At 41.4% G+C, this 26,304-nt stretch overlaps 1 protein-coding gene and 1 long non-coding RNA gene across 6 annotated transcripts in view; one reads left to right on the top strand and one right to left on the bottom strand.

Annotated features, from left to right (window-relative positions):
* Window positions 1-26,304, bottom strand: part of chd6 (chromodomain helicase DNA binding protein 6) — a 162,258-nt gene that overhangs the window by 26,489 nt on the left and 109,465 nt on the right. For all 5 annotated transcript variants that reach the window (XM_031277203.2, XM_031277200.2, XM_031277204.2 and 2 more), the window contains 15 exons: window positions 25,202-25,358; window positions 22,862-23,072; window positions 21,996-22,191; window positions 20,822-20,986; window positions 20,040-20,219; window positions 18,255-18,365; window positions 17,134-17,336; window positions 16,514-16,594; window positions 14,128-14,246; window positions 11,278-11,437; window positions 9,211-9,300; window positions 8,035-8,138; window positions 6,871-6,997; window positions 1,762-1,840; window positions 152-209 (listed from right to left, as the gene is read on the bottom strand). In XM_031277203.2, the coding sequence (XP_031133063.1) occupies window positions 152-209; window positions 1,762-1,840; window positions 6,871-6,997; window positions 8,035-8,138; window positions 9,211-9,300; window positions 11,278-11,437; window positions 14,128-14,246; window positions 16,514-16,594; window positions 17,134-17,336; window positions 18,255-18,365; window positions 20,040-20,219; window positions 20,822-20,986; window positions 21,996-22,191; window positions 22,862-23,072; window positions 25,202-25,358 (2,041 nt within the window). The remainder of the gene's footprint in view (window positions 1-151; window positions 210-1,761; window positions 1,841-6,870; window positions 6,998-8,034; window positions 8,139-9,210; window positions 9,301-11,277; window positions 11,438-14,127; window positions 14,247-16,513; window positions 16,595-17,133; window positions 17,337-18,254; window positions 18,366-20,039; window positions 20,220-20,821; window positions 20,987-21,995; window positions 22,192-22,861; window positions 23,073-25,201; window positions 25,359-26,304) is intronic.
* On the top strand, window positions 1,204-23,066 carry LOC118495248. Its single transcript, XR_004897576.1, has 3 exons — window positions 1,204-1,306; window positions 10,570-10,577; window positions 23,056-23,066. It is a non-coding gene; the product is annotated as an uncharacterized LOC118495248 (long non-coding RNA).

Below are 26,304 nucleotides of genomic sequence, written 5' to 3'. Positions count from 1 at the left end.
TATGAACCTGAAAATGAGCATAATATGAGCACTTCAAGTGTTAAGGATGCTTCTCTGCGCTTGTGGAGGACGCATACTGTGTACTGACTTGTCATTCTTGACATTACCAAATGCATTTATGTAAGAGCAGTAAGTGGGCGGTGTGTCTCACCTGGACCGGTGCTGTCAGGCTTGTCGGAGGTATCCGTGCTGGAGCAGGTTTCCTCTCCCTGGGAATTCAAGACGCACACAAATATTACCAAAGAGAAAACATCCATCCATACTATAATAATACAATATCATGAGACGAAAAAAAATAACTTAATTAAATTTAATTAATTTAATTAAACTAATTAAAGTTATGGCCCAGCTCTACCATTTCCTCCACACAAAAAAAAAACGTTCACATATTATTAGGGGTGACCCCGAATAGTCGAAGATTCGATGCATCGATATGCGGAGCCTGATTCGACCACCAATCTCACAGTCGAATCTTCGCGGGTGTTATTATGAAACGAGGATCATACCATTTTGCCAATATGGGGGTGCTCAATGTCTAATTTCACACAGAACTACTGGTTTTGTATGGTTATATTAAGTTATATACAGCCTTTAATTATGATAATGCTGTAAAAAAAAAACATGAAAAGAAAGAAGCGTTCAATAAATATTTTTTACGTGTGTGTGTAAATCCAACCACCCCTGTGACAGATTTAAGTTTCACTTTCCCTGATCCGTGACAGACGAGGAGCATCTTGGCGGCAGGGATTAACGTTACTTAACAATGTCTGGAAAAAGAAAATCTAAAGTGTGGATGCACTTTGAAATGGTAAAAGATGGTCCAAAAAAAAATAAAATGCAAGTTGTGCCAACAGCTCATGTCCTACCACTCGTCAACAACAAACATGGCTTTCCACTTAAAACGGGTAAGTTTATTACCAATAAAGACGGCTCACTCTTTCATATATAATGGCGCTTTTAATTTACGAATAGCAATATCATATGTTGGGACTTAAAATATGTTCGTCTTTTTTCTAGATCCACCCACAGTATCAGACTGACGACGGCAGTTCATCTAGTAGTAGTTGCTGCGCCAAAACTAACTCAAAGAAAGCTAGATTTGAGACCGCCATTGTCCGAGAAAAGGAAAAGAGAAATCACGGACAAAATTGCAGAGTTTATTGCGCTCGACATGAGGCCAGTGAATGTTGTGGACCCATTCACACACACATATAGATGATTCGACTATCAGTCGACTATAGAAAGATTCGACAATTCTGATTCGAATGTGTAAATCCTTAGTCGGGGACACCCCTACTACAGATCAGTTACTTGAAACTTATTTTGTTTAGAATTCTAACAGCGTTTAGTGCAGCTTAAGAATACTTTGTTGCAGATAACCTGTAGCGCTCGGAAGTTTAAAAAACAGAAGAAAAGCAAAGATAAATTAAACCTAATTAAAAAAAAAAAAAAAAAAAAAAAAAGCAAAGAGATTCACAAAATCCCAACATCATCATGTAATAAAATCTGTACTGGTATTAAAAGTGTTTTGTATTAAAATGCATCATTAACTCTACACAATTCTTTTTACAGTACCCAGAGGCCACACGGGTCTGCTGCCCATCAACACGGAAAGATCCAAAACATTCAAAGGCAATTTGAACTATAACCACCAAAAACTTATTTATCCCAAGGGACTCCGATTAGGTAAATATTGTACCCATAAAGGAATCTTAGGTTGAGAGAGAGAATAAAAGAAAGAGAGATAATGTTGCTCTTCACCTTGCTGCTCTCGTCTCTGTCCTCCCCTCCGTCAGCTTTGCTTTCACTCTCGTCCTTCGCCTCCTCCGTTTTGCACACACTGACAGAAGAAACGACAGAAAGAAGGGAAAAAAGCTTTAATACCTCAGACAATGTCCTATGGAGCAATGTCATGTTTGATTGAGGCCAACAAATGTAAGGACAGAATTAAATGGGATAGAAAACAGGAAGAGTCCACACCCACACCCACACCCACACACACACACACACACAATAGCTGTGTTCGAAAACCGATCCCTATCACGGAAATAGTGCACTGTACAGTTTATTAGTTTATAATATTGTGGACAGTCCCCTTTAATTCACTGTACAGTAAAAGGAGCAGCTTTAGCCTCTACGGCTAATGTCCAGCTGTAGTCCCCGGCCAGCTGACAATAGGCATCCTAAAATACAATGGTTAACTAATTAAAATAAATTACATTACGTCTATAATGACAGCAGACATAGGCAAAAGGGATTAAGACATACAAACAAGTGGCACACAAACAAGCAAGCACAGATGATGGCAAATGCATCAAGCAGTTAATGCAGTAAAAACAATACAAAGGAGACAACAGAAAGGTGTGTTCGCCATTTTGTAGCGGTGTTCAAATTCTCCGCTGTTCATTTCATTCACTATATAGTCCGCTATAAAAATTCCCCACAATGCACAGCTAATTTGAGCGTGCATACGTTGTACCCTACATTTAACTCCCGTATACCACAATGCAACGCGGTCGTGTTTTCCTGGAGGAGAAGAAGAAGCAGAAGCAACCGCGGAAACTGAAAAAGAAAAATGGAGCGGGCTTTCGTTTCTAAACAGTGGAAATGTAACATGCAACATATATATATATATACATACAACCTTTTACTTTCCTCCTGGGTGCTCGGTTTGTTTCAGGGACGTATTCAAAGTATTTTTGTTTCAGTTTGTTTACATGATGCTGGGTGCGCCCGCCTCCGTCACACAAATAACCGGCGCATCTCCTGACCGAAGTCACGCAACGATGTGTTTTCAGTGAGCGTCCGAAATCTGGTTTGGTCGTTCCCTATATAGTTCACTATTTAATTAGTCTCGCTTTGCCAGACCATCCACGCGCTGCGGAGCGGAGGAGGGTCTGGAAACTCCACACAGCATCCCAACGGCAACCGGCCGGACAGTCGGGTAAGGTAAGATACCACCAGCAGCAACACCCAGACATCCCGGGAAGGGACCTCTTTGGCGGGCACGAATCCGCCAAAGAGGGGAGCTCCGCACCTGTGGTTCTTCTCCTCCGTGGCTGTGAGGAATGCAGGTGCTTTACAGTTATTAACCATGTTATTAATTAGTCTATGTTCTGCTTGTGAACCTTGTGTCGCAGGTGGCAATGACTACATCAGTTTCGCCCTTGACCCAATAGCAACAACTCTTACTCCGGATTTCCACTGGATGCGGAATGTCTGCGGACCGGCTCCGCTGCGGAACGGCTGCGTGGTCCGCCGTCCGTCAATACCCACTAGGTCCGGATTTGTTGCGGCACGGCTGCGGCCATGACTGACAGCTGTAGTCACGAGGACCCACAATATCTCGCGAATTCACGTAGAATAGAACCACAAAACCAACAACAGTTTGTTTCCATCCAGAGGAGTAGAGGGGAAACAACTCTGTGCTGTGTTTTCAAGGTGTAGTTCAGGGAAATATTATCCGCTGTGAGCACGATGTATTTTACTTTGAAAATTAACCAGATCTTTATTTTGTTTCTGTGCTCGACTTCCTGTCCCGCACTATCTGCCGTGTGCTGAATTGCTGCGGAGCAAAAATAGAAGCTCTGCGTATCTGCTCCGGAGGGCTGCGGACCGCCGGAGCTGGGACAGAGTAGGGACGCAGACGTACCGCAATCAGTGGAAATACACACATTGACTTTAATGGAAACCTAATGACTCCGCCGACGTTCCGCAGCCGTTCCGCATCCAGTGGAAATTGCCGGTTAGAGGGCAAAGCCTATATGAAATAGAACAAGAGTTATGTATTGTAACTCCAGATTCTATTAGTATAGGCATAGCCCGCTAAGATTCAGGCCACTTGCTTCACCAACGTTGGCTGAAGAAAAATGCTGATGTTGGGAGCAGATCTCTGGTCGCGCAACTGTGATATACAGTAACTGCGGACGTAAGAGAGGCCCGGTGCAGGGCACAAGGGCGCGAAAGAAATCTTCACGACTGCGCGTGCGTGAAGGGATAAACCCAATAACAACAGCTCTTAGAGGGCTATGCCCATACTCATAGAATCTGGAGTTACAATACGTAACTATCGTTAACCATAGTCCTCATCAATCCACCGGAGTTTAGAATTACAGCACAAAGAAAGACGAAGGTTAACGGACATCGGTGAAAATACATGCATCCGGCGGAATTTCCAGTGGTACCGGAGCAATCCCGGAAGTGGAACGTCATGTATATATAGACTACTATTTAATAAACACTATATAGGGAATAGTGAGTGACTGAATGAGGGAACGGTTTCCAACACAAGACAAACTGAGTTTTCTTGATGTCTGACTAAAGATAAAACAGAACAGAAAACAAGTCATGACTGTAGAACAAGAAAAAGCTGTTATGATGCAGAGATGCAACAAACGGGGCCTGTCAAAACACGACCCGTCAAAATGTGATCAGAGGTAAAAAAAAAAAAACAGATTCAATATAAGACAAGGGAGCGCACAGTGCAACTGCCGGGAGGAAGAATTTTCTGAGGCGCCAAAAAAATGTGAAGAGGAGAAGTTTTCAAGCCAATAACAGAGCAGCTGAATGTGACAGCACATCTACATTTGGCTGATGGCAATGTATGAATGAAAGGGCCAAAACAAAACAAACACAAGCAGCCTCTGTGTTATTCTGCCTCAATAACAGAACACAATATTAACCGAACAGGAGAAGGAGGAGTTCAAACAATAACCAGAAAGAAAATAATGCTACATCAACGTGTTTGTGAGGTATACAGGAAGCCCAATTCAAGACATTTCAGTCTCAGTTAAAGGTGCTCTAAGCGATGTTGCACGTTTTTTAGGCTACAACATTTTTTTGTCACATACAGCAAACATTTCCTCACTATCCGCTAGCTCCCTGTCCCCTAAACACACTGTAAAAAAAAAAAAAAAAAAAAAAACGCACACACACACAAAACACTTCTTGTGAACATTTTATGCAGGTTTTGAGCAGCCACATTTACTGCACCGCATCTTCTGTGTGCACAAATTCATCCGTCTGCCTATTTATTAATTTTTTATTTTTATATTTTATTTTCCCTTGTCTGCTCGAGTCCTCACTAACACCAAGAAAGTGGATCACATCACTCCAGTTCTGAAGTCTTTACACTGGCTTCCAGTGCCTCAAAGAATTGATTTCAAAATGCTTTTGCTGGTTTATAAATCACTCAACGGTTTAGGGCCAAAATACATTTCTGATCTGCTGCTACACTATAACCCACCCAGACCTCTCAGGTCGTCTGGGACAGGTCTGCTTGCTGTCCCCAGAGTCAGAGCTAAACAGGGGGAAGCAGCGTTTAGTTTTTATGCTCCACATATCTGGAACAAACTCCCAGAAAACTGCAGGTCTGCTGCAACTCTCAGTTCTTTTAAATCAAGGCTGAAGACCTATCTTTTTGATGTTGCCTTTCTTTAAATAACTGTTCATTTCTCATACTGAAGTTGCATTGTTGACACTGTATGACAATCTATATAAGCATATAAAAAGAAATTCCTATTTTATCTGCTTTTATATATTTAACCGTTTTAACTGCTCTTTAATGTTTAATTTCTTATACTGCACTGTAACTTGTATTCTCTTTTTGTTTTGAATTTTTTAATCTGTTTTCATGTAAAGCACTTTGAATTGCCCTGTTGCTGAAATGTGCTATACAAATAAAGCTGCCTTGCCTTGTCCTGTTTCAAACCGGTGTTGGAAGCCTGCAGAGTTCATATTTGTGTACTATGAGATTTTCCTGCCTCGCTGTCGCCGTGCTCGGCTGGGAACTGCTTCAGGTTGAACAGGTAATAAAGCCAACGACAACTTCCCTTTCCTTCAGGAAGATGATCAAAGCTTGGCGTGCGTCTCATCTTCGTAGCTCTACTGTCAGCTAGAGCAGCAGCACCCGGAAAATACATTTCCCCACACTATGCCGACGCTTTCCTCTTTTTCGTTGGCTCACTCTCTCTGCCAATTACTCCTCTCTGGCTTTTGTCAGTACACTGTAGGTCTCTTCTCGCAAGACTTGTAAGTACAGTGAAACGAGCAGAAAAAATGACTTGTGAGGATGGAAAATGTGCCTTTGCATATGCCCTTTAGAGTTCAGTGGTAGCTTTTGGCAAAAATCAGATACTTTACGGGAAAAAAACACCTGCGTGTACCTGTGTGTCAGTCTGTCATCTATATAAATGTATCTCTTTCCCCATTCATAGCTATCATTAAAACACGATCTAGTTGTTATCGACATAACTAGCACTATGTCGCCCTTTTGCATGCATTTCTATTTGTTCCTCGCGCTCAGTATGTCAAGCAGGTGTGTGGGCAGAGAAGTGGCAGCGTTGGTAAAAACAAACTGTTACTGAAAGGTTTGTAAAAAATGATTTTAAATTAAAGCAGTTATTTGTTTTATTAGTATTACATGTTTTATTTACTTTTACCATTATCTTTGATAGTCAACTATATTTTTCCACTGTAAAACATACTGGCTTATTACAACTCTGATGCATTGACAAACATTTTTATAATTATTTGTGTAAAAAAAAAAGGAATATCATCTGATATACTATACATGGTTGTTTTCTTCTGAAATATCACTTTTATTATCATCCTCAAAAATCTACAATAGATAGAGGGGCTGAACACTTTTGCTGTTCTTACTCTTATTCATATTTTTCGTTACGGAGAAAACATTAAAGGGAAGAAAATGTATTTGAAAAAGGGGAAACCCATTCATGTGAGATTGGCATGTCTGTGTACATAGTCTTTTAACACGTGTCAGTAAACAGTCCTATGTGTGCAGGTTTGTCCACCTTTAGGTTTATAAACCCGAGTGCATGTGTGTGTGTGTGAACATGTTGAGTATTATACCTGTCGGCCATGTCGGAGGCCCCCTCCCCTCCTCCCTCAGCAGACAGCGCGGTGACGTCTGGCATCCCCACTCTCTCCAGGAAACACAGGTCTGGATCTGCACGCATGGCGTTGTACCGCTCGTAGCCTGTCCAAGGAAACACACAGCCCATTAACACACAGAACAAAACCTACACACACACACACACACACACACACACACACACACACACACACAGAGTGCCCACTTGCAAAGGATAGTGATGGATCATCCACTTGCTAATGAGCCGACAATAATTTGGGTTTTAGTGTCCCATGATGGTCTGGGGCATAACACACCACACACACATGAACAGCAGATGCCACATTAATACATTTAATTAATATTAAAATGTATTAAAAAATGTATAAACATATATAAATAGTAAGGATGCTGTCCCGAATACCAGTTTTTGTGCTTGGAAGCTTCGGTACTAATCAACAGCGAATATTACTGCAGGGTTGTGCGGTGGTGGGAGGGTCACTCAAATGGCTTATTTGTGTGACGTCCTGTCATGTTCTTTACTAACCCAATGTAGCACAACATTGTGTGTTGTCTCGAAACACACCGATAAGTCTGATCCACGGTTACAAAAGTTGAATTTGTCTCAACTTTATTGCAGTATTGAAGGAAAAAAAACTAAACAAAAAACAAATATTCGAATCCCAAGATTGAAGATCAAATACCTACCCAATAAATGAATGGAGCTGTAACAATTCAAAATGTTGCTGTACAACTAATTGTCTCAGAAATAATTGCAATTAACAAATATAACAACAAATATAGTTGTCTCTTTCAGTCAAATTCAGTGTTACTTTTTTAAACAGAATCCCAGGATAGATCTTTTGGTAATATCACTGTCATGTGACCCAGATAAGGTAGTAACACAAGTAAACCACGCCTCTTTGTTATCCTAAAACATTGTATTTCTTTCTTAAATGAACATTAAATTGACTATTACCATCAACAGTTATACCCCTTAGGAGTAACGTTAGCAATTAATAACTGTTAAACAAAGAAACGAAGCGATTATGTAATAATTGTTACAGGCCTACCAACGAATATCTGGATAGTCGAATATTGGGATCCAGCCCCAGTAAAGATGTCAAAACATGATCTAAGTGGAAGTTGAAACCAGTCCTCACCGTGTTTGTGGACTCCTATGAGGAGAGATTTGTCAGCTTCTGCGTCCCACCACGTAGCTGGAATCTCTATGTAGTCGATGTCGGGTAGCGACACCTCAAGTTTACTGTCAACAAAAACAAAACGCGCATGCAAACAATCAATCCGTCAGCCGGCGCTGTCAAGTGTGGAGTCAGGACACTCTGGCTTACTGAAAACACAAGCAAGTAAGCAAGTAAGCAAACACTCAGTCGCTCAATCAGAAATCTGTCAAACGCCATGTTGTGTCTGAGCACTGCGGGTGTCTGAGCACTGCGGGTGTCATCCCTGCGTTTTCAGTTCACTGCTAAAAACGAAGGAGCAGGAAGACAAAAGCATTCAAGGGATCAATAAATCTCCACGTCAGTCTCCTGCCAGATTTTGCATCAAGTGTCAGGACAGTTTATCAACAGATCGACCAACCGTCTGATCAGACCGTCTAAAGCCCTATTCGCATGGCACTAGTATTACCAGGAGACCTCATGTGATTTAGAAATGACCCCATCACGTCTCCGTTTCGTGCGGCGCCTTCGCCGCAGGATAAGTCTGTATTTGACTAGAATGTACTGATACTATCCCACAGATTTATCTATATTCTTGTAATTTATGTTATGCCTTTGTTGTTTTATGTAGCCAACCTTATGATTGTTGTTTTTTTGTTTTTTTTTTAATTCAGTGCTTACTTGTGTTCAATTTGTAGATTTTAGGACTCTTGTAACTGTAATTGCTCATTATATATATTTATTTATTCTCTTCCTTAGGTGAGCTTCCTTCTATAAGGCCCTAGGGGTTTTCTTATTTCTCACCTGCACAATCTTTTTTTTAAATATTATTTTATTTTATTGTGTAAACTTGATTTTATTATGCAAAATGATTCAGATATGATGTCAACACTTTCATTTATAATTGCCAACGCAGCCAATATGACCCCAAATCACAGAGATGCACATTCGCAGTGGACTACTATTATTACACGACCTCTGTGTTTGGCAAAATATGGTAGGTAATTTGCGATGCAATTTTGACCATGACAAATTACACACAAGGCAGAGAACTGCACGGGATTAAGATCACAGACATCCTCCGCAGTTATTACTAATAACTACTGTAGAGGTAATACTAGTCCTGTGCGAATATTGCTTAATAAAGTTGAATAATACCTGGCTGGTATCCCCTCCTGGGCTTGATTGGCAGCGTCACCCAACACCTCCACCTTTAGGTAGTACAACATCCGCACCCTCAGTAGCACCCTGTCGAGAGAAAGGGGGGGGGGAATTGGACTTTGCATCATTACTGTAATCAGATTACATTTCTCTGTAATGCAGTAATGTAACGCATTACTGTTGATAACTCAGTTATCACATTACAATTACTAAACATAAAAATGATCGCGTTACTGGTTCATCTGCATAACAGGAGGATCACGGAAGGCTTGTATCATGTGGAAGCACCGACAGTTTTGTTGCCATTACTTAGAATTCCTCATGGGGAGACAGAAACTATGCACTATAGCTTTAAGACGTCTTTTTAGGGGTGGAGGTATGCCCATTACTTCAAATTATCAAAAACTTGATTGCAAAGTGTAAATTGTCCTCCGGTCACAAACACCTCTCCACCGCCACAAACACAACATCCAATCTAAACTAGTTGCTAAAAGTCCCCCGGACCCTGAGACGCGGATGAAAAGAGCATGTTGCCGACACCGGCCAAGCAGCCAGGACTTGACTGTCAGCAGCAGGTAAACAAATCAGAGATAAGTGGGCTTGTGGCAGCATACATAGTGGAGGAAATGTTGCCAATGTTTCCCCAGTGGAATCGCCGTCTTTTACAAAACATACTGGGTGAAATACAGATACTGGAGAGCGGACGGCCGCCAGTAGCCTGTAGCCTTGTTTTTGACAACTTTTGTGGTGAGGTTCACAACGTTGTTGTCAGCTCTGTGGTATTAAAGAGCATAAACGAAAGATCTTGTGAATGTCCTCATTGTAATAAGCGTTTGTGTTGATCTGGGCATACATGAGGTTTAACTTTATATTGTTATTTGGCAAGTAAGTTATGGTGCATCTTAGGTGATGTTACAGAGTAATCCAAAAGTAGGGTTGGGCGATATATCGATATCGGGATATAAGACTAGATATCGTCTTAGATTTTGAATATCGTAATATCGTAATATGGCATAAGTGTTGTCTTTTACTGCTTTTAAAGGCTGCATTACAGTAAAGTTATGTACTTTTCTGAACTTAACAGACTGTTCTAGCTGTTCTATTATTTGCCTTTTCCACACTTAGACATTATGTCCACATTACTGATGATTATTCATCTAAAATCTAAGTGTGAAGATATTTTGTTAAAGCACCAATTGTCAACCCTAGAATATTGCCGCAATATCGATATCGAGGTATTTGGTCAAGAATATCGTGATATCTGATTTTCTCCCTATCGCCCAGCCCTATCCAAAAGTAATGTAACTAGTAGCGTAACTACTTACTTTCAGCAGTGAGTAAGTAAGTAAAGTAAAGCATTTTAAGTATTTTCTATATGCTAACTTTCGTTGAATTATTTTAGGGAACCCAACATGTCAAGCCCCTTGAGGGTTTTCTGGGTTTCCTTTGCATCTGGTCTTTTTTTACTTATTTTGTCATATATGTTTTTTACATGTGCTAAATAAATCAAATCAAATCATGTAATCCATTACTTTTGAGTAACTAACCCTAACACTGATCACGAATGCACTAGGGCTATTCCCTCTTAGTCGATTAGTCGACTAATCGGTCGTTTTGGTCTTAGTCAACTTAGATTTCTTTAGTCGATTAGTCATGTTTTATGCTTTTTTCATGCTGAATGACTTATTTCCAAGAAACGTACGAGCACATCTCTGGCAAACACAAGAATTAAAGTGGTGCTTTTGCATGACTCTTTGCGGAGATTTACAGATCTGTCGATTAAATCAACTAATTGATTAGTCGATACAATTGAATGAGTGTTAGTCGACTAAGAATTTCTTCAATCGAGCACAGCCCTAGAATGCACCACAGTAAAGGATAACTCTCCCATACAAGCCGTATTCTTTCAAGTAGCTGTTGTTCTGCAGCTCTTACTTTACTAAACTAATTCAGTTTGTACACATTAAAAAACATTTAAGACTTAGAACAGATCCAGCTGTTGCATCATCATACACAATAGTAGACTTCATTCATTAGAGTTAGTACAGGTGTGTGCAAACTGACTTGTTGCAGTGTTGTTTGAGGTGTTTCTTGTAGCTCTCGTCCTGCAGCACCACCTCGGGGTTACAGTGGACCAGCCAGTCAGCGTTCTTCACCTCCGAAACATTCAGCTGGTTCTTCAGCTTCTTCCCCTTCCGACCGCGAGGAACCGGAGCTGATAGACCTGGGACAATCAGGGCATATCCACTTAGTTACTTGCTAGTCTCGCTTTGCCAGACCACCCACATGCTGCGGAGCGGAGGAGGGTCTGGCTAGTCCACACAGCATTCCGGGATGTGAGAGAAACGTGCTCTGGTTTATCGGCATTTCTTTAAACCAATCACAATCGTCTTGGGCGGTGCTAAGCTCCGCACGGAGCCGCTGTAAATTAGTTTGTGTGAGAAAAAACTCAGATTGGACAGATAGTCTAGCTAGCTGTCTGGATTTACCCTGCAGAGATCTGAGGAGCAGTTAACCGTAGTTCTCATAAATCCACCGGACTTTAGAATTACAACACAAAGAAAGAGGAAGGGAACGGACATCGGCAAAAATACATGCATCTGGCGGAATTTCCTGCGGCACCGGAGCAATCCCGGAAGTGGAACGTCAAGGATATAGACTAGTTACTTGCTAACCATGGCTTTTGTACATACTGAACTACATGCCAACATTTTCATTTTTTTTTTTTTTTAAATGCAAAACAGAGTGCAAGACAGACAGAGTGGGAGCTTTAAAGTAAAAGGGTCAACTTTTCATCCTACTAAAACATTATAATAAAGGTCAATGGATACAGTTTTCAATTTTACACATCAAAGTGTATTTCCAGGTGTTTGGCAGTTGTACATACCAAGGTTATAATCGTTAACGAAAACGAACAAAATAACGAAAACTAGGTGGGAAAAAACATTGTCGTTAACTGAAATAAAAATAAAAATGAGGCATTCAACACGTCAAATTGAACACAACATGTCCGTGGCTCCGTGCCTCTCGCCTGGCATCATAGCGGTACCGAAAGTCGGAAGAAAGCGGCAGTCCTATTTGATTATGACTGTGTCAGATAAAAGCGCCTTGCAGTGGAAGGTGGTAAAATATGTGGGCAATTTATTACAGGGAAAAATCCCACGAATTTGAAAGTACATTTAAGAAGCGCACACAAGCTAGGAGGCTAACCTAGCTTACCTTAACAAGGTAAAGGAGAACGCAAAGCCCCCTTTCCCCGAAACAGAAGCTAACCCCGGTAACGTTACGGGCATGGATATATGGATACAGGGCCAGGCAGCATGACAGAGACAACAGCAGGACACTAGAGAACACTACAGGAGGGCTTTCACCGGCGACCCGATAGCTGCTGGTTAGTAAATGCGCAGGAACACCAAAAGCGGGAGGAAGCGTGGGTTAATATGTGGATTGATACTGGGATGTCTACACAACTGTGTGACTCGATTGACTTCAAAAAGTTCGCCACTTTACTCGAACCAAAGTTGAAAACACCTGTTCATGTATGTCTTCTTTAGTCTGTTGGCTATTTAGTTTTTTTTCCTGGAACACGTCACTTACACATTTTGCACATACTGCGTCTTGTAGACTGTTTACATATTTATGACCATATGTAGGCTACATTTTATGTACTGGTGTTATTGTTGAATACATTGTGAATACATATTTCCAAAATTGTATGATGTTTTTGTTGGGTTATTATTAGACAATACTTTTTCTGATCTTGTTGAATCCCCCGACAAATAACCCATATTACAAAAAAAGACTAAAACTAAGACTAAAACTAATACAAATTAAACTAAAACTAAGCATTTTCAAAAAATAAAAACTAAACTAGCAAATCTGCTTTAAAAACTAATTTGAAAACAAAAAGTCAAAACGCAAAGCCTTTAGTGCTGCAGAGGAGCGTCTGGCTAGTCCACACAGCATTCTGGGATGGGAGTAAAACGTGCTCTGCTTTATTGGCATTTCTTTAAACCAATCACAATTGTCTTGGGCGATGCTAAGCTCCGTGCTGTTCCGGGAAGGAACCTGTTTTGGTGGAACACTTGTAGACTTTCGAAATGTTATCATACCAAATGGATCAAATTCTGATAGTGAAACGAGTCATTCCTTCAAGGGTGTAATGCTCAAAAAAATGTATCCACTGATTTATCTGTTTCACCGTGTAAGTTTAGGCGGAAAAGACTTTTTGGGCCCCAAGGCATCAGGTGATGGACACTGAAGTTGTAATTCCATTGTTTAGCTGCTACTAAGTCAAATTGGCTTGAAAACTTCCTAGGGATGTGGATTAATTTCAATTAAAAATATCGTATGCCTCGGAGGGCAATTTTGCACGTTATTATGGATCCCACGTAACTTCAAGTCCCGCCCTACGAAGCAGCTCGATTGGTTGGGGTTAGGCATTGACCTCGAGTGGTTATGGTTAGGATAGCCGATTGGTCAGGGGATAGGACCTGAACAACTCGGGTAACATTACCTTGCGTAAGCATGGACGCCTGGCCAATAGTAGTATGTGAATGCTATTAAAGCCTAGAAGTTGCGTGAGTTCCATAATAATGGCAATTTTGCAGTCAGGAAAAAAAATATAAGATAAGCCATACACATTTTACTAGTGTAACACGTAAACGCAACAACAACAAAAAAGCTGCACGCACCACGATAACAATGACATGACATGAGAATGATAATATTAGTGCAAAAATAAACTGTACACATTGTTATCTCTGGTCCTGCTGCATCGATTTGGATCTTTTTTTTTTCTTTTAAACTATCCATCATGTGTTATAGGAGAGCAATGCTAAATGTGTGGAGTACTCTTTCAATGCTAACTGAAGGGGTGGAGTATGACATCATAGTTATGGGTGAAATGCTAACCGGAGTGATTGAGCAGCGCCTGGTCCTGGCCCTCCTTGGTGGGTGTGATCAGATCCCAGATGAAGCTCTTGATCTTGTCGTCGCCTTTGTAGTGTCTCAGGCAGTAGACCAGCAGAGCCCTGCGTCAAAAAAGAAATATATATATATATATTTTTTTTTTACTCTCATAAAACGATGGCTGTTTGCAGGCGTAGTGTCCAGAGTTTCTGCAGGTTTCGCCAAGTCAAATTTAAGACTTTTTAAGACCATTGTGTAGGGGTGGAACGGTACACAGAAGTCACGGTTCGGTTCATACCTCGGTTCAGACATCACGGTTCGGTTCAATACAATGGAGGGAAAAGCAAAACAAAAATGCAGAAGGCAAATTTTTTTTTATTGTGCATGTCTCAGGCTGTACCACCTAGTGTCATACAGTCTATCCCCTGAGCTAGCTGCAACAGCCTTTAGTGTGTAAAGTAAGATGTAAACAGTAAACAAAGAGTACCCCACATCATCTCCAGACTCCATCTGGAACTTGTAAACAAAATAAGACAATCGGCTATAAAACTGGAAATACAGCATCTCTTATTTATGAAAGTGCAAATTACATATATAAACAATAATAACAACAGCAACAAATATTTGGACGGGATGGCATGTTGTAACGAGGTTCGAGCACCATGCAGCAAATACTTGAGGCCCTTTTTTGTATTTGTATTTAAAGGCTGGTTAAGCACTGTAGGGAGGAGAAGTTGGACAGTTTTCTTTTGTCTCGTTTCACCGATTGGTACACCTGTTTGATGGCGTCGGATATGCGTTAGCATGTTAGATGTATTTCCACTCACATACCCAACAACAGCTGAACAACGCCGACACACAGTCCTCGTCTTATCCACCACTCTCTCGCCTGTACTACCGTAACTGCCCCAAAGACCGAAGTTTTCGAGGCCGGGACGGCACCAGGCGGGAGGGCATGACACGGGGGGCTCCAGGCTTCATCCATATAATCTCGAAGTTTTCCCAAACTTGCGATCTTAAAGAGGCCGGCGGGTCCTCTAACTCTTGTGGGCTGCCACCACTCGCCATACTCGTCCTTTAGTGCTGCTATCTCTGACTCACTCACTGGACCGTCGACCTGCAAAAAACTGCATGTAGGCGGAGCTCGGCTAGCTTCAGAGCTAAGGCGGGGCTACAGATTAGGTGTCCCTACAACCCGCGTATCTAACAGTAGTTCTGCATTACATTAATTAATTTGCACGCAAGTTTTATTTATTTTTATACCGTGTATTCTCCGTGTAAATTCATGTACCGAACCGAGACGCCCGTACCGTTTCAATACGAATACATGTATCATTCCACCCCTACCATTGTGAATAAAATTTAAGACCTTTATCACTACATCAACTAAGCCCTAAATTCAGTTTTTTCAAGCCAAGTAACTTCCTCATAGCTAAAGAATAACATCAGTTTTATGTCTGTGGTACAATCCGAAAGAGATCGCGCCGATAACACAAAAGCTGATAAGCTGCAATATAAGTTGCATGTTGGTCTCATTTGTAGTTGTAACACGGCAAAATTATATTTGGACGTGGCCGGGTTAGCTCAGTTGGTAGAGCAGGCGCACATATATAGAGGTTTACTCCTCGACGCAGCGGCCGCGGGTTCGACTCCGACCTGCGGCCCTTTGCTGCATGTCATTCCCCCTCTCTCTCTCCGCTTTCATGTCTTCATCTGTCCTGTGAAAATAAAGGCCTAAAAATGACCCAAAAAAAATTATATTTGGACTAGCGAAAGAAAAAACTACAACACCACATAATTAAAAAAAGAGCATTAGAGGTAGCATTGGATGGATGTAGGAAAATAAATACCTGTTTAAAATTATTTTAGACCTAGAACACAACAATTCAGCGAATTTAAGACTTTTTAAGGCCTAAAATTTAGATTTTGAAATTTTAGACTTTTTAAGACCCCGCGGAAACCCAGAGTGTAGGAGCATTACAGCTCGGACAGCCCGGTGTCTGGTTGCTCGTGGGACTTTTAACACGTTTACAAGATTTGTAGCAGAAAATGAATTACCTAACAGTTTCAGTCTCATCTTATCCTTCTATATAGTCTATTATATTCTCGTTCTTGTTCACTGATTAAGTTCATGACATTGAGTCTATGCAAATCTACTCGGAGAGACTTGCTTTTGTTTACTCTGTTGTTTCCTGTAAACTTGTAGAAAAACCCTGGCCAGAACTCGTTCAGGTCAGAGAGAGAGAGAATCCTACAGCTTCTTGTGAACTTCTGTCTCCACTGCGCAGCGCATCAAACTCACCTAAACCAGCCACTGAATTGGACCACACACACACTCGCTCTAAGTCTCTGTTGGGTAAACGTATACAGAAAGACTTGCTTTCCTTACCTACAGATCACCTCCATGTCTCTCTCTGCCAGGTGCCATTTAAACCGCCCGTGGTTCAGGATGTCCTTCCACCGACCCCATCTAAAAAGAAAAAAAGTAAAGAATGGAGAGGGGAGGTCCAATGTAGAAGGAGAAAGACAGAGAGACACAGGAATTATAGTAGCAATAAATATATATCTTTTCATCTGAAACATAAAACAACAAGTGTGTGATCACAAATTTATTTTCTTCACTTCAAACCACACTGAAGTTTGCTCTCTTGTGCTTTGGCTCATTTATGTTCACTGTTGAGCTTGTAACAGACCAACCTTGTAAACTAAAAGATACACAAGCTCACAAGAAGCTGTTTACTGGACTGAGAATTAGCAAGCTGTCATCAGGCAATATGTAAGGCTCTGGCTGCAAGGTGTGAGGGATGTGCGTGTTCATACTGAAAAAGAGTCACTTATAATGTGGTTTGTCATATTTTTGTATTATGTTATTTTGTTATTATATTGTATGTTGTATTTTGTTATGCTAGGCTGGTGTTATGCTCTCCAGGTTACTTTCCGCTGCTTGTTGTTCTGAGGTGTAAAAGTGCAGCCGTGTATGAATGGTTTCTGAACCGTCTCAGGTCGTACCCGAAGATAAGCAGGTTCTTTTCGACCCGGAAGCACTCGGCACGGAGGTACCGCCGGCTGCGCTCGCCCAGGCGGCGAGTCCTGCACGGCCGCTCCTCCGAGTCACTGTCCAGCTCCGAGAACTCCATCAGCTCGTCGTCCTCGAAAGAGTTGTAGTGACGGGTCTGTTTCCTCACCCGAGGCGTGTCGATCACCAGGGACTCCTGGATGAGAGACACAAGTAGAAAGGTAGTGGAGTGTCAGGGTGTATTCATAACACAGAGGCACAAAAAAAACACCAGCATGCATATAACTTCTGTTCACCAGGGGTGTCAATTAGCGCGCACACACACACACACACACACACACACACACACACACGGAATGAAGTTAGTAGCAGTGCTTGGTGTGCAATCTGCTTCATTCATTAAGGCAGTCCATCTGTTACGAGGGAGAGGAGAGGAGACAAGGAAAGGACAGAAGGAAGGGAGACAAGGAGATAAAAGGAGTCAAGGAGAGAAGAGAGAAGAAAAAGGAGACCAGGAGAGGAGACAAGGAGAAGAAACGAGGACAGAGACAAGAGGAGACAAGGAGAGGAGAGAAGAAAAGGAAACAAGGAGAGGAAATGAGGACAAAAACGAGAGGAGACGAGGAGAGGAGAGGAGAGCAGAGGAGAAAGACCATGATTCCTTTACTCTCATTTCCATCCTGCCCTTGTTTACTCTTGTTTACTCTTTACCCAGTTTGGGAGCTCAGCTTAACTTCCTCTCCCTTCCTCCATCTTTGTGTTGACTAACTTGGATCAGATCCACTTTTCTTGAAAAGGCCTTATGTTGCTCTCACAGCCCATCCATTCCCTGGGTACTCCTTCTCTTTTTTTCCCTTTACCTTTGTTCAGCAGTTACAGTTCACTCATTTTCCCGTTTACCCTTCGGCGTCCACCTTTCCTTGCTCGTTTCTCTGTCACTTTCTCCACTTTTGTTCATTTCCTTCACACCGTCTTTATTTTCTCTCCTTCTCTTCTAGTGCAATCCTCTCCTTTGCTGTTCCTTTTCTTGGAGACCCCTTTACTTCTTTTTGTTCCTTTCCTTCCTCTCCTGATTTTTATTCCTAAATCCGGTCTTCCCTCCATCTCTCTGTACCTTCTCCGATTTGGAGTCGATCTCCACCTCAGCGATCTTGGCCCATTTCTGCCAGAAGTTGGGGTCGTCCAGAGAAATGTCCGTTCTGTTACCAGATGAGATGAAACTGGCCTGAGGAAAGAAAAAACAAGAAGTATCAGCTTCTGGTTGATGTTAACTGGGTATTTGGCAGATGGCATTCAACCAAATGTTTGGCCTGAAGCTGAATTGCTCACAACAAATATTAAGTATCTTCACATCTGATATTCATGCCAAAATAATATAAATAAAATAAATATTTCAAGTATTCTGTGTTTCCTACAAAAAGACTGAAAAAGAAATAAAACACCATTTAAAGCCAAGACAAAAAACTACCCGTCCAAATAAAGCCTTCACTACTAGAGTGCGGATTGGGCCGCATTTTTCTGTCCGAGCCCGACACGGTTAAATTCTCATTTTTTTTCCCCTCATACTAATGACACATGTATGTTTGTTTGTGTGGAAAGCCCGCTTTTATTAAGCAACTGTAGGAAGGCATTCGGAAATGTCAACAGATGAGCGCATCAGCACACACGGGGCAACGAGCGCACGTTAACACAGGCGCACACCTACATAAGCTGTTTAAAACGTAAAATGTTCAACGCCTTATCGCGCTGATGTGACCGAGCCCGACCCGAACCCGATCATCATTTCTAAATCTCTGTCCGAACCCGACCGTTTCCGACTGGTTCGGGTATCCATCCTCTATTCACTACAACAACCGGTTCATACTGAACATGAGTATACGTCTACCATCTCATTCATAGATTCACCTTACACCACCTTTAGCTTATTCACCGTATGCCCCAGAGTTAGATTAGTCCATACATACTAGAGGTGTTAAAATTAATCAAATAATTGATGCATCGAATCGTGGACGTGGACGATGCTGCATCGATAATCGGCCAGGCCATAATCGATTATTTCTGTTTACAATTTAATGTAGGCCTAACAACATTTCTGTTTACATATTCTGTTATGTTTTGCACATTCAGGAAGTGCCATGTGTATCAGTGCTGTAGTTTAATGTATCCATTATGTTATTGTGTTATGTTATGTTTTTGAAGCTTGAAAAGCTATGAATTAAATATCCTATATGGCTTTAACAGAAAAATGTATTTGACGCATCGTGATGCACTGAGATATTGAATCGAAGACATGATAATCGTAATCGCATCGGGAGATCATTGAAGATTCACACCTCTAATACATACCCTTCTCATCTCCGTGCGTGTCGTATCTCTGTCTGACGCACCCACCGCTAGCCTAGCTTAGCACAGATCCTGGAGGTAACCGGCTCCATCTAGCCTACTGCTCCCAATAAGTGACAAAATAACGCTAACATGTTCCTGTTTACATGTTGTGATTTGTATAGTCACAGCGTGTACAAATAACAAGGTCACATGAGACACAGCCATCTTCTAACCGTATACATGCTGGGAACTATATTCTCAGAAGTGGGCCCCTGAGCAACGCCATAACCGCCCCCCCCAAAAGAACGGCCCCAGTGGAGCTGCTCAGTGGCCAGCAGATGAGACTGTGGTTGTACCTGGCAGCTTCCAGATACGAATGTGGAACTGTGTGAAAGTGACAGGTCGTCGTTGTAAATGAGAATTTGTTCTTAATCAACTTACCTGGATAAATAAAGTTTAAATAAAATTAAAAAAAAAGTTGTGAGGTGCCTAGAGATTTCCTCCCCTACTCATAACACTACACTGTTACCTTGGCTCCATGTATTGTAGTTGTTAGGGGTTTCAGGATTTCTACCTTAGCGAACGTCGACCCTTTCCCTTCAGACTGGATGGTGATGGTCTGAGTTCGTCTCTGGAGTATCTGATCGATGTCTTCCTCGCAGAACTTGGAGCCCTCGTCTTCTTCATCCATCAGTGCTCCGTATGCTCCTTTTTTCAACAAATCCTCCACTTCCAGCTTAGAAAGCTGCTGCACCTGTAGCAACAAGCAGCCACACAGGTTTAGAATGCACGCTGTTTTATTCCCAATCTACATGACGGCTTGTAAATTGTGGCAGCTGACCACGCCTTGAGAAAACATACAGAGACAGACAGTGCTCCACATTCAGTCAATATACAAAGACGGCTTCTCAACTTCATAGACATAGCAGATATGGAATACTGGGTTGCCAACCAGCATCAGGCGAAAACAGAAAACATATCACACTGGAAACAAGCCATCACCACAATTGCTTTTAATGTTCCCTAGGTCCATGGTGGGTGGGTCGGCAGCAGGGCTTAGGGGTTCCAAAGGGAGGGGTTGGAGGGATGGTGGTATGGTGGAAGGGTGAGGCAGAAATTATTACTTTTATTTTATTTATCTATTTTTATTTTTTTTATTTAGTCGATTGCTACTTTATATTGATCAATGCATGTACATTTGTGGATATACTTTATTTGCAATCCATCAACTTGTAACCTCACCTTAGATATTGTTATGTACTAAATACCGTTAGAAAATTGATCACATAAAAAAAAAAAAAAGAGACACAGAGCAACATCCTAACAATCCTACAATATGTAAGAATAGTCTCTCACCCCGTTGAGGCTTCCCTTGCGGTTGATGTCCTGGAGGACGGCTTTGTCCAATCCCAGCTTCAGACTGGCCTTGTCAAACATTTCCCTCTCGTACGAGTTCCTGGTGATCAGTCTGTAGACTTTCACCGCTTTGCTCTGGCCAATCCGGTGGCAGCGTGCCTGGGCCTGACATGGAGCGGGTCCGAAAAAAAGATATGAAATATAACAATAATATGAGGCATTATTCTTATACATTATTACTGTGCTTGCAGTCAGACCTAAGATGAATTAAGGGGTTTGTGCATAAACTCAGGTGAAAAAAATAAAAAATAAAATCACAGTAGGTGTTAGCTGATTTCAACAGTGTAAACTGTAAAATGCTGTGTAATGCTGTTAATATTGAAGGCTCATTCTTGTGGATTTTAGGGCCTTGAATTAGTAACAACTCAACTTTATAGATCACATTACTTTGTAAGACAAGGATATTGGCATTTGACTGTTAATTTTTCAAAACATTTTTCTTCTTTATTTGACCCTTCGTCCATATGGATAATTACTAAACTTCCATTTCCCTAGAAAACTGTTTAAGAAAGATGAGTATGTTATGTTATGTTTGAACAGCAAGTGTTTACAATAAATGCTAGATCAACCTTTCAGGAAGTTTAATCAGAGTGACTCATAAGAAACGTAAGGCTGCACACTTATATTTACACACTTATTATGAATAAATACGCTGCGGGGGAAATACATTACAATATACTTTATATTTAATAGGCTAGTAAGGAGGACAAAAAACATATGTCTCTCACCTGAAATGTTCAAGCATCAACAAAGAGCAGTGCCAACCATTAAATAAGAACAATTTGGATAAATGCCATTTAGAAATGAAAACATCAATTGCATCTAAACTGTGGCAAAGATTCATACCCACAGTGTGCGTGCTCACTTTAATCATTTGAGGCAGAGTCGTCCTTTGAAGCCACATTTTGTCAAATATCGCAGTCCCAAAAGGAATCATGAATGCCACTACGTATTAAACGGCTAACAGAGCAGCAGCTTCGCAAAGTCAAAAGAAAGTGTGATTTAGATAGCTCTCTAAATAGCCCTCTTGGTATTCTGGTCTCTTCAGTAGAACTACAGTATCATCCCTCTATACGTAAACTTTTTTGGCCACGTCTCCCAGCTCTCCGCCCACCTGCAAGTCGTTCTGGGGGTTCCAGTCGGAGTCGAAGATGATGCAGGTATCTGCAGCCGTCAGGTTGATTCCCAGCCCTCCGGCTCTGGTGCACAGCAGGAAAACAAAGCGGTCCGAGTCGGGCTTGCAGAACCTGTCGATGGCCGCCTGCCGCAGGTTCCCGCGCACGCGGCCGTCAATGCGTTCGTACGTGTAGCTGGAGAAAACATGCAGAAATGCGTTCAATTTTTTTACGTTTATTTTTGGGGCATTTTAGGCCTTTATTTGACAGAAAAGCTTAGAACTAGAAAGGGGGGAGAGAGGGGAAATGACATGTAGCAAAGGGCCGCAGGTCGTAACCGAACCGGCGGCCGATGCTCAACCAGGTGAAACGCTTTAATTATTAAAAGTCCCATATTATGCTCATTTTCAGGTTCATAGTATTTTGGGTTTCTACTAGAACATGTTTACGTGATTTAATGTTCAAAGAACACGCGCCTGTCTCTTTAGCCCCCTTCCTAAAAAAGTCCATAGTGTTTCCGGGTCTCCAGCATCTGCACTCTGTGTTTGTCATTGCAGCCAGGGAATGACTGTAACGGCACTGTAGCGGCACTTTCTAATTATATATAGTATTATATAGTATAGTTGTGACATCGCAACCGTACAGAAGTACTGATGGCCCGTTTAAAGGCACAGATTCTGAATACGGGTTGTGTGCATTTCTCTGTGGATTGAGAATATTGATACTTTTACAGTATTTATATAGCACCTAGACTACTTTATAATTAAAAAAGTAGTTAAAATCTCACTTTTTACAATATGGGAACCTGTCAAGGGTGATAAACAGCTTTCCATATCTCTCCTTTCTGCTAAACCTCTCTCCTCACCGTCTCTGTATGAGGTAGTCCTCCATGATGTCCAGACAGCGGACCATCTGGGAGAAGACCAGGACTTTGTGTCCCCCGGCCAGCAGTTTGGGCAGCAGCTTGTCGATCAGCACCAGTTTACCAGCTGCCTGGATCATGGCCTGCAGCTGGAAGTCCAGCGCGTCCGGACTGTGGTACTTCCTGAAGCTTTCCAGAATCTTCTCCTCCGCTCCTGAAAGAAAGGAAGAGAAAAGCAGGAGAGAGAGAGAGAGGGAGAAGACTGTTGAGATGGAGGACTGCAGAATTTAGTTTTGACTGGCTCTTATCTTGAACACTATTTTCTTTGTTTATCCATTCCCTCCCATCGTCATCAGTGTCTTACTTTCTTTGTTTTGACCTCCTGTTGGTTGAACACATGTTACCGTTGTAGAGCGTTCACACTTGTCTCATTAACACTCAACTGTTGTGTCACTAAAGAGGCGCGCCTACCGGGGAAGAACAAGGTTAACGATTGTGTTTGTGTGTATCAAAGTAGTGCTGGATATCATTCAAAGACCAATTTTTTTTTAAATCCAATTTAAGAAAAACATATTACAACCTTACACATTACGGCACACGGTGTAACGTAGAGTTTTTTCTGCGTGTCGCTACAACGTGTAGCTTTAGACAGCCAATCAGCAGCTTTATTAGATCTTGGTAGAAGCGTGCTGCATGCTTATTGTCTTACTGACCCTGATGAGATTAACTATTTAGGGATTAAAATTTGGTACTGAATTACCGAGTATTTTTCGATACTCGATACTGAGAGAGACTGTGTCCGTGTGAAAATTATGTGCAAGTCCAGCATTCAAGGAGTCTCTTTCTGTTACTCCTCTGGCTCGCGTACATGCACGCATACATGCATGCGTCAGTGTTTCCGGTCATGTGACCTGTAAGGTTTCATTTTACCGGTTCCGGTCAAATATTTTGTAGCTGGTGTCAACTCGTCCTCTCTTTCAATTTCCTGACTTTTCCGGTTGCTTTTCACCGTTTTGTAGTTTGTAAACTTACAATAGACTACTGCAGGGGTCAAGGGCCAGAATTTTTCTAAGCAGACATTCCGGGGGCCGAACTTTCAAATAAAGAAAATAAAATGTATTTATACCTAATACGCCTATTCGTGTTAGATATTTTCACTTTCTTACTGAATTATTGCTATATTTTTGACATGTATTAGTGTGAGCAAAGCCCTAAAAAACATGGAAACTCCATAATGGTAACTGGCTTTTTAAATAGAAAATGATCTGATCTGATGGTTGAAGTCTGTGATTATGGAAACGTAGTTGTAGTATGCAGTGTCCTGACTGGTGGAAAATGCTTGCAGAAAAAAAGGCCTGTTGTCAGGTAAAAATGTCACTGTCAAAGAGCCTGAAGCGAAAAGTTGACGTGGAAAACCCAAGCTCTAATGATGAATGGACTGATTAGCAGGCCACGCATTCATCCTATATGCCTCATTTGCAATGAAACGATGCTGTTGCAAAATAATACAACCGGCATCATCATCAAGAATGAAGAGCGCGAACATAACGATTGGGTCACACACGTGCATATTAAGTAGCCAGATGCATATGTTTTGGTCTTATAATGCATCCATAGATTTAACGCTCCAGCGGAGAGGATGGCTCGTTTAGACAGCAGCTAAGTTTACAAGAATCCGTCAAAATGTTATTATATATTGTATATATATTGTAGTTATACTACAAACCGCCAGCTTTTGTTTTAGCTTGTTTGTAAAAATTTGCTATTTGCAGAGTAGAGCTGTGTTTGCGTAACGCAGCACGGTGGACAAGAGTGGACTGCGCAGACAGAGTAGATTGAAATACTGCTTTCTACATGTTTATGCCTATAGACAGGTGAGTGGGTATTGATGTATTGACTTTGTACTCACAAAGGTTTAATTGTAGCCTTACAGTAACGAGCCTAGCGTTAGTTCATCTGCGCCAGCGGCCGTTGGTAATCCTCTCTGTATCGTTCCCAGTCAGGTACTGCGTGTTGTGTATGCATACCTCTTGGCTCAGCTGTGTGTGTGGAGCGCGGGCATCGCTGTACAGAATCCCGGCATGTGAATAGAGATGCAAATACAGGGGGCTGGGTTTGCGCTCTACCTGTGTAATGTTACCTGCTGTACATGCTTGAAATGCTAAATACCAGAACGCATTTTTTCCTCTTTACATTTTCTGAATTCATGATTATTCTGCGGGCCGGACTGAAAGCTTTGGCGTGCCGGATGTGGCCCACGGGCCGCCAGTTGACAATGGCTGGACTACTGCATCAAATCAGAGCATGTCATATAGTTTTTGCCTGCGTGTGTGCGTGCGTCACCTGTGATAAGGTAGGGGTGGTTGCAGCACTTGCGGAGCTCCATCATGGTGTTAATGAGGTTGGGCATGTTGTGCTGGTTTGCTCCTTTGGACAGGAAGGAGAAGTTCTTCTCTAAGATGGCTCGGTAATATTTCTTTTGAATGTTGGTCAGCTCCACCTGCAGGACCACCAGGAGGAAAAAAAGTTGTTTTTAGTATACAGGCTGGTAATACAGGACTTCTGTTGTGTGTTTTCTAGTAACTTCAGTCAATCCTACTGTACATGACGTGTGATTTTAGTTTCCAAAGTAGAATACTGGACAATACTAAAACCATCTAACCATTCATCTATTGTATTTATATGTACAAACACAATCATATTTTGCGACTAAGCACTTTAAGAGATTCTAATTCACCTAAGCTGCATTTGTTTTAACTACAGCTGGGCAAAAATCTTCTAGCCCAATATATCATATCGTGATCTAGCATGTTTTCTGGTAATAAATAGTATATTAAATAATCACATGATGAAGCCTATTTTTGTAATCTCCTGTTTGAATTAACCTTCAGACAAATAAAAAGTATACATCGGAAGATTTCTTTCTCATTTTATTAAGAGCTTTAGTGCAAAATGAACACAACGTGCAAGGATCATAACGTAAGGTGTCGTCTAAATGACGTATAAATATTGCCGTAACGTAGTTTCGGCCGCTGGCTTTTTTTGACATTGCGATAGAAACGATATAGAAGAAAAAAAAATGACGATACATTTATACCGTTTTGAGGACATATATCGTCATAGCTGTAGTTTGAACCGAGCATCCTCCTGCTCTGAGGTAACAGTGCAAACCACTGAGCTTGTTTGTTTTTTCATGTTAATTAATTAACAATTTCATTTCATTTCGATTTTAAGTGTGATTAAAATAAAAAAAAAAAGATTCCCCAGGAATGACAGCAATCATGATTGTAGCCACATTAATGAAGCTTTTGTCCTGATATTACTGTACATAAATCATTCAGCCAAAACAAAAAAGAAGATTTTTCCAGCAATGGAAAGAGCTTGGTGCTAATTTAAACGGTAACACTTTACTTGAAGGTATCTAAAATAAGAGACACATGAACTTT

This window comes from Sander lucioperca, chromosome 6, assembly GCF_008315115.2.
Source record: "Sander lucioperca isolate FBNREF2018 chromosome 6, SLUC_FBN_1.2, whole genome shotgun sequence".
NCBI lineage: Eukaryota > Metazoa > Chordata > Actinopteri > Perciformes > Percidae > Sander > Sander lucioperca.
Note: the sequence above shows the minus strand (reverse complement) of the source record. Positions and strands in the feature narration are given on the sequence as shown.